At 41.0% G+C, this 7715-nt stretch overlaps 1 protein-coding gene across 2 annotated transcripts in view; it reads left to right on the top strand.

Moving 5' to 3' along the window:
• Positions 1 to 7504, top strand: part of znf365 (zinc finger protein 365) — an 18548-nt gene extending 11044 nt beyond the window's left edge. Inside the window, exons 7-8 of one of the 2 annotated variants that reach the window (XR_003040179.2) lie at positions 1023 to 1147; positions 1232 to 7504. Coding sequence is in view for 1 of the 2 variants with exons in the window: in XM_017435502.3 (XP_017290991.1) it covers positions 1023 to 1044 (22 nt within the window). In the remaining variant the exon portion in view is untranslated. Of the gene's footprint in view, positions 1 to 1022 lie in introns of both variants that reach the window. The other variant, XM_017435502.3, reaches the window with a different exon arrangement.
• The last annotated feature ends 211 nt before the right edge of the window (positions 7505 to 7715 follow it).

Genomic DNA, 7715 nt, shown 5'->3' with positions numbered 1-7715 from the left:
GGGGGGGGGGGGGGGGGGGGGGGAGTCAGTGCCGATACTGAGTGGGTTTATTCCAGTGACATAATCTGTGGAAAAGTATCAGGAGTCCAAACAGTGACTCCTGTTTCCAGATTTTTATTTACGTGGATTCATTTCTCTTATTTCTACGAGGTTCATTATTTAATTCATTTACTCCAATTTAGTCTTTTACTGGCAACTAGTGTAAAAATGTTCATCAATCCATCCATTTTCTTTACCCACTTTTCCTGGTTGTTGGGGAGCTGGTGTCTATCTCCAGCAGACACTGTGCGAGAGGCGGGGGACATCCTGGACAGGTTGTAAGTCCATCGCAGGGACGCATAGAGACAAACAACCACTCACACTTAGGGACAATTTAGAGTTGCCAATTAACCTAATGTCCATGGTTTTGGTCTGTGAGAAGAAACCGGAGTACCCGGAGTAAACCCACACGTGCACGGCCGGATGATGAGGCGACAGCTCTAACCACTGCACCGCCGTGCCGCCTTCACAAATATTAGGTATAAGCTTACATATCTAACCCCTAGTCATTTTATTAAATAATTTATTTAAATCAAAATTAATAGTTAATCGTTTAATGACATATAAACGGGGTTTAAAACCAGAAAGCAATAAAACAGCTCAACTGTGTTGATGTTGTATCATATAGAAGTTCTTGTTGTGTTCTGTATTTGGTACTTTTCTGTGGAATATAAACTGGAATAAATCACAGGTCAGTATGTTTTGGTCAGCAGGAATATAAACCTTTAAATGTGAGCACAAACAGAGATTCTGAATGAACTATAAAATGTTTATTCTGCCTTTACTTTTCAAAGGTAAGAATGTGTTTTTATGTTCGTTTTGTTTGTTTAAGATTTACTTACAGCCGTGGTCTGAAAAACAGAATGAGTCGCAATCTGATGACGCGCGACGACTCCTCTCCTCCGGTTGCCCCTTGGCAGCCTGACCCGGTTCCCAAGAATCCCCGGAATAAACCGGTTATGTCCTCTCTGTCTGTGCTTTAGAAAACCACATAGCAGACTTTAGAACTGGACTGAAACTGAGGGCAAGAAAGACGCTCAAAACAATTTTCAAAACCTTCAGAAGAATCTGGAGGACTGTTGATCAAGACCAGTTTAAACGATTACAGGTAAATCTGGCTGAGAATGGGATCAAGAGTTTTGTGTATATCCATCCATCCATTTTTTACCTGCTTTTTCATACACAATCACAGGACAGGGGAGCTGGTGTCTAGCTCCAGCAGTCACCATGTGAGAGGTGGGATCACCCTGGACAGGTCGCAAGTCCATCACAGGGACGTATGGAGACGAGCAACCATTTGTGTTCTCACACTTAGGTTATTGGGAACTCTAAATTGTCACTAACATGCATGTTTTTTGGTCTGTGGGAGGAAACCAAAGTACTGTAGAAAGCCTATAAGTGTCCACAGAGGTGGCTCCAGATGGGAGGCGAACTTGAGACCTTCTCGCTTAGAGTTGACAGCTCTAACCACTGCTGCTCTGCACTGCATGCGGCTCAAGGTATTTTAATCATTACATGTATTTGAGCTTCAAGACTTCCTCCAGTTTCAGAAGAATTATGTCCAACCTGGGGAGCTAAGTCTCCAGTAATGAAAAGGTTCTTTGTCCCAGTTATGGGTTCTTTACCCAGCCCAGTCTCTTTAAATTTGAATTAGTATCAGTGCTCAGCTCATTGAAGTCTGAGTCCATGGTTCTCAACCAGGAAAAGGTGGAATGCTCCCTCCGGGTCAGGTGTGAATCTTCTCTTTAAGCCGAGGAGTTCAAATATCTGGGAGTCTTGTTCACAAGTGATGGTAGGATGAATCAGAAATGGACTGACTGCTTGAGTCTGAGTCTGGTCTGCAGTAATGATGGTGTTGGTTTGGTCTGTCTTGGTGAAGACGGACCTGAGCTGAAAGCTAAAGCTCTTGATTTACTGATAGATCTACATTCCAATCTTCACCTACGGTCATGAGGTATGGATCACGACTAAAAAAAAAAAACGAGATCCCAAATACAAGTAGCTGAAATGAGATTCCTTCGTAGGGTGACCAGGGTCGACCTTAAAAACCGAGCTAGCATCTCACTGGGCTGCACCCGTTGGGAACTAATTGGCGACTCAAAAACTGCGAGAGAACTGGTGGGCCACACGGTTACGTTTGGTACAGCCGATTTTTGAAAGTAGTGCCTTATTTTCGTCCGCATGGCTTGCAAAACTGCTCTGCCCACAACATACCCCACCTCCATAGCTGCCCCCACATTTATGATTCGTTCTGCTGGAGTACACTTTAGAAATGAAGCCAGAAAGATTTAGACCAGTTTTTCAGTGTTTCTTTTTCATCATCGGTGTGAGGTTTTGACCTGGACATTTGAGGCTGTAGCCTAGCATGTTTTCTGTCAGAGGGGAGCTCCCATGCAGGTGTCAGCCCACCTTAAAGATACCACCTTAAAGTGAGGAGTTCCATCATCTGTGGGGTAGATGAAGTCAAGCAGCTGCTGCTCCTCATTGAAAGGAGCCAGCTAGACTGGTTCGGGCATCTGATTAGGATACTTCCCGGATGCCTCCATCTGGAGTTTTTCTGATTGAGTAGTCTTTGGTTAGGAGGAGACCCCGGGTCAGACCCCAGGAGGACCTGGGGAGTGTCTCTGGGGAGAGAGATGTCCCGGTTTCCCTCCTGGTCCTGACCACAGAAAAAAAAAGAAGAAAACTATATGGATGGACAGATAAAGCCTAGTCTTTTTAGAGATGTTTGGGTTTTTTTTTTTGGGGGGGGGGATATAAAGGAAGCTTTTTTTGTAGTTTTGACATTAATGTTTGACTCTTCTGTAAATAGTTTTGTAAAGCACAGACAGCACATGAATGACACCAGACCTGGGCCAAACACATCCTGCATGTCAAACAAGTTTAAAAAGGCAGATTTGTTGCCCTCACATTCAGGGAACTTGTCAAACCTGGAAAAGGACATCAATCGATAAAACACCACTAATTATTTTTGAAAAGATGGAGCAGATGTCCGTCCTCCTTCCTACTGTGTGAAACCAATAGTGCTGTGTGCAACAGTCTGTTCTGAAGTAATGTACACCCAGACGTGACAGAGGTTTAGCTGCTACTGATTGTTTTTTTTATACAAAAACACTCTGCAGCTGCTGGGATTGGGTTTTCTTTTGTCTTGTATCGTTTCTCCACCCTTTAGTCACTTCTTTGTAGGCGTCAGTAACACAGCTCCACAACCATTTAATCCATCTTTACACAGTCTGGGATTTTTTACCAAACTGCTGTCAGAGCAGATTACACCTAAGATATAAGGCAGAGTGACACTCAGACTTGTTGCTTTAAGGGTTTTTTTTAACATATAGGAGCTTCATTTGGATTTACTTTCCGAGCCAAAGTGCTGAGGTTTAGCCAGCAAATAAAAAATATCATCAAACAACACCTGTTAAAGTCTGACATCTTATCTAATAAGACTGTACTGTTGACACAAACTAAAGTGCCAAATTTAGACAGCTACACTGCTTAAAATAGACCCTAATGTTTCCTTCTACCACTTAGAAATCTGTGTCAATGTCAGTTTATTTATAAACCTCACGAGTTGGACCAAAGTGCTGTACAATAAATGACGTCAAGTAAAAAACAATAAGAACACATCACCCACTAAAACAGAACAAACAGTAGAGTTACATACATGTCAGGCTCTACTAAAATCAAACACCAATGGAAAGAGGTGGTTTTCCGAAGGTCTAAGGTCTGAGTGTAAAGGTCCAATCACCTCTGAGTTTGGTTTGTTTGGTTTGCATCCAAGTGTGTCTGGTTACTGGACCTCAGTGTTCCTGTTGAAATATGGCAATGTAAACATTCCTTCAAATAAACTGGAGCCAGCTCATGCATTGCCTTATAAATTGTCAGTAAAATCTTCAAATTTATCTTACAATGCAGTGATTCCCAGATTTATTAGCTTTCGACCCACAAAATGACAGCGAAAAGGGCTTGCGGCCCCATCTGTTCTTGGTTTAAGTATGCAAACTTTGCTACCAGCCCTATTAAAGGACACAATGACAACACAAACTTTCCTAACAACTACTAAACAAGTTTCATTAACTTTAGAATACGGTATTAATTTCTTTTGAAACAATTCTGGTTGACGTCTGAAGATAGTCTAAGGACCTCCACTTGGTTTTCCATGAGCCACAGTTGGGTCTCAACCCTGACTTTGAGAACCACTGCTGTGATGATCACGAAGCCAGGGGAGTGAGGCCATTACTGGAGTCACGTGTTCATGCTTTCTGTCAAACCTACAAACAAAGATCTGCAGAAGTCAAACACAGAAGGAATTAAAAACATTTTCTAAATCTCTGGGAGAGACACAGATTGGCTAAAAGTCTTAACTGGAAACTTGTTTTTTACTGGGCTGATGTGTTTTGAAGGAAACGAGCTGCCAAGAATTTCACAGAATATTGACTTATAGGAAGTCAAAAAATCAAATGATATAAAATGATCTCAGCATTGTTTTTATTCAGGTTAAAAAATTTGTCCATATGTTTATTGTCTGAACAGTGCAGCAGAGGCTGCGTTGAAGCTTTAGATTTCAATTCGAATGCCATTTGTGTAGCAATGAAAAGAAATCTGGTGTCTAAAGGATCATAAGGACAGAACAGGACCGGGACCAGAATGAATCCTTGAGGAACTCCACATGTAAAATGTGTTCATTCATGTGAACAGAGGAACTCGTTTCTGTCAGGTACGGCCTGAATCCCTACGTACTGTTCAGGTCACGAGTACGGCAGAGTGAACCTGAGTCAGCAGCTAAAAGTAGGACAGTAAAAGAGCTGCTTCAGCTCTACGGCGATGTTTAAAACCAGACTGAACTTTTGTCAGAGCTAAACCCAAACTCATTCTTTGATAAATCAGTCTTTGAGTCGTTTGTGATGAACCTTTGCAGTTTTCCCCCCTGCTTCTTTTCGTGTCAAAGGCACCTGCTAAAGAAAGTTTGAAAGAATCCCAGTTTAATGCAGTATTATACCAGCCGTGAACATGCAGGAGCAGTTTGTCCCACGTCTGAACGGACTCCAAACGAATGTGGAGGTGAACACCGCGTTCATCCAAAGTGACCTACAGAGCTCCGCAGGAAGTAAAACCCACTCACGGTGGATTGTTTACCATTTCTGTTTCTGCTCTCATCCTCTGAGAAGAATGTAAATTTACCCGACGGTATTTGGTATATTTAAATGTGTGTTTGCTGTCGTTGGGTCGCGTTGTGTTAATATTTATATTTTATATGAGAAGTTCTTACATGTTGTCAAGTGGAAGTAGTAGTCTGGTCGAGCATATTTATTTAACAAAAGAATTGAAATAAAAAATCTTGTAGATTTGTTTATTTGATGTTACCTGATCACAGTTATAGTTTTATTTGCCATAAATACGCTGAAAATGAAATCTCATAGGCCGAGATTTTGTTTTCATTGAAATATTTCGCAAACGTCTTGAGCTACATCATTATAATTGTTCACAAAAATTAAGCAAGAAAAGAGAAAATAGTTTCTGGATGGTTTAATTCATCTTAAACTACAGAGGGGGAAGTGAATTTCCAGCAGATAAACCAACCATCTCACAGAAAAACAGTGAAATACAATAAAAACTTGAAAATAGTGTCATTAAAGATCCACTGAAAAAGTAAGACTAAAGGTTATTGCTGCTGTCAGTTTAAACAACCCCAACACGGGTTGGGTTTTAGAAGTTAAAACCGTGAGATCCACCTTTCTGAAGAGGATTTAAAGTTTGCTGTTAAAGTTGAAAATTTACACCTCACATTTTGTTTTGGTCCTCTTGAAGTAGTGTCCGAAAACCTTCTGAAGAAACACTAAAAGGTGCCAGTGTGTCCAGTCCACTGCCTGAAATCCCAGCATACATCAACTTTCGGCTGAAAAGCCCAGTAGTAATGTGGGACTTCTTTTTGGAATAATCTAAGCTATGTCATAGCTAGACTATTGGTTTGAAGAGTACCTATGAGCTTTATTTAAAACCTCAGGGTTTTATGTGTGATGTGTACGTTTTTACAACTTTAAATTCTGCAGAGGTTTTTATTCAATTCTTAACAAAAGAATAACCTCCACTAACCCAGGCTCTACAAGTAGTGTCTAAAAAAAGTCTTGAAGCATGAACCTTTAGTGGTCATGTCTTTTTTTTTATGTATCTACAGTTATCTAAGTTAAAGTGAGCCCCTACTTCAGGGTTTGAAAAGAAAATTCGGAGCTCAGCTACAGTGGGAGGCAATGAGAGTTTGAGTGTTCTCACTCTACAATTTGGGGGGTATTTGAGAGAAAACCATACGTCCTATAGGATTTATGGGTCCTATGCTTTGATGTATAAACTTTATAAGAAGTGTAAAGATTGTGTAAACAAAAAGGGCTTGTTTGCGAAACCTTCGGATAGGTCAATGGTTAGTATGTAATTCTGTGGTAAAATCTCCAAAAATCATCAAATTTAAACTGTGATTGCAAAAAAAAACCTGTTTAATGTTTCTGCTGTGAAGTTGGTCTGAGCTGAGGGCTGTTTTTTTCCTCACTCAGTTTCACCAAAATCCCATTGATCTCCACGGGGGGGTGTTAGGTTTTGTTGCAAATATCGGATGGTGTACCGTCACAAAAACTCGTGGCACACGTTCGCGCTGTCACCAAAGCTGCAGGAGGAGCGGCGAGCTGAAAATCGTAACGGAAACACAACTAACAGCCGAATCTAAAAAGGTTGCTTCGATGTTTATCTATCGAACCGTTTTTAAACGAGGTGGAAAAACTTGGAACGCAAAAATTAGAACGAATGCATCCGCACCCTGCAACACTACAGAAACATGTATGTTTCGTCTAATCTTCGTCCACTAAAAGATTCCTTTTACTGATGGTTTAAAGTAGAAAACATGCCTTTAAGTGTTGATAATGGCGAGCTGCTTTTGTCCATTATTTTACTCTGTTAAGATCAGTTAAAACCTCTCGGATTTGAGTTCCGGCTTTTAACCCACCAGCGGCAGAAAGTTCACCATCTGTCCCATAGACTGGTCTCCTCTCATGTTGGTGGGAGATGCATGAAGAAACTTTTATCACTTTACTGCTACTTCTACTACGACATCTGTGATTCTATAACAGCATGCTTCATATGTAGCAACAAAAAGGGGGAAAAAAATCAAAGTATTTATAAACTCCTGTTATCTTGTAAGTGTATTTTGTAGCAGAGAAGGGTCTATTTTGATTGCATTTGTTGGAAAGTTGCACTAAAACCAACTGAGAGCACTTGGCTGGGGTTCACACGAAAGGGACTGTTGTGGCTGACAATCAGCTGGGCTCGCGCACAGATCTGAAAAGGGTTGGGGAGGTAAACTCGGAGGAGCTCTGGCGGAGCGAAAGGGAGGTCTACGATGCCTTTCAGTTCTGTAAAGAGGAACTCCGTTCTCACGTTGTGTCAAAGTGCTTTTACGGCCGAGTTAGTTTGGTATTCTTGAGTTCCTGGCGTTTGTCTGTTTAAAAGAAATAATCTCTAGTTTTGTGCCTTCACTCGAGAACTCTGTAGTCTGTAAAACACTGTGCAAAATGCAATACTGTGAAGAACTGGAACATGTTGAAACCTGTCAGTGTGTCAAACCCAATGAAGATTAAAGAGCCAATATCATGCCAACATTACTTTGCTTCGTTGTTTTTATTAAGTGTTTTCTC

The sequence above is a fragment of the Kryptolebias marmoratus genome, linkage group LG22, assembly GCF_001649575.2.
Source record: "Kryptolebias marmoratus isolate JLee-2015 linkage group LG22, ASM164957v2, whole genome shotgun sequence".
In the NCBI taxonomy this organism is placed as follows: Eukaryota; Metazoa; Chordata; class Actinopteri; order Cyprinodontiformes; family Rivulidae; genus Kryptolebias; species Kryptolebias marmoratus.
This window is presented reverse-complemented; position numbering and strand designations above follow the sequence as displayed.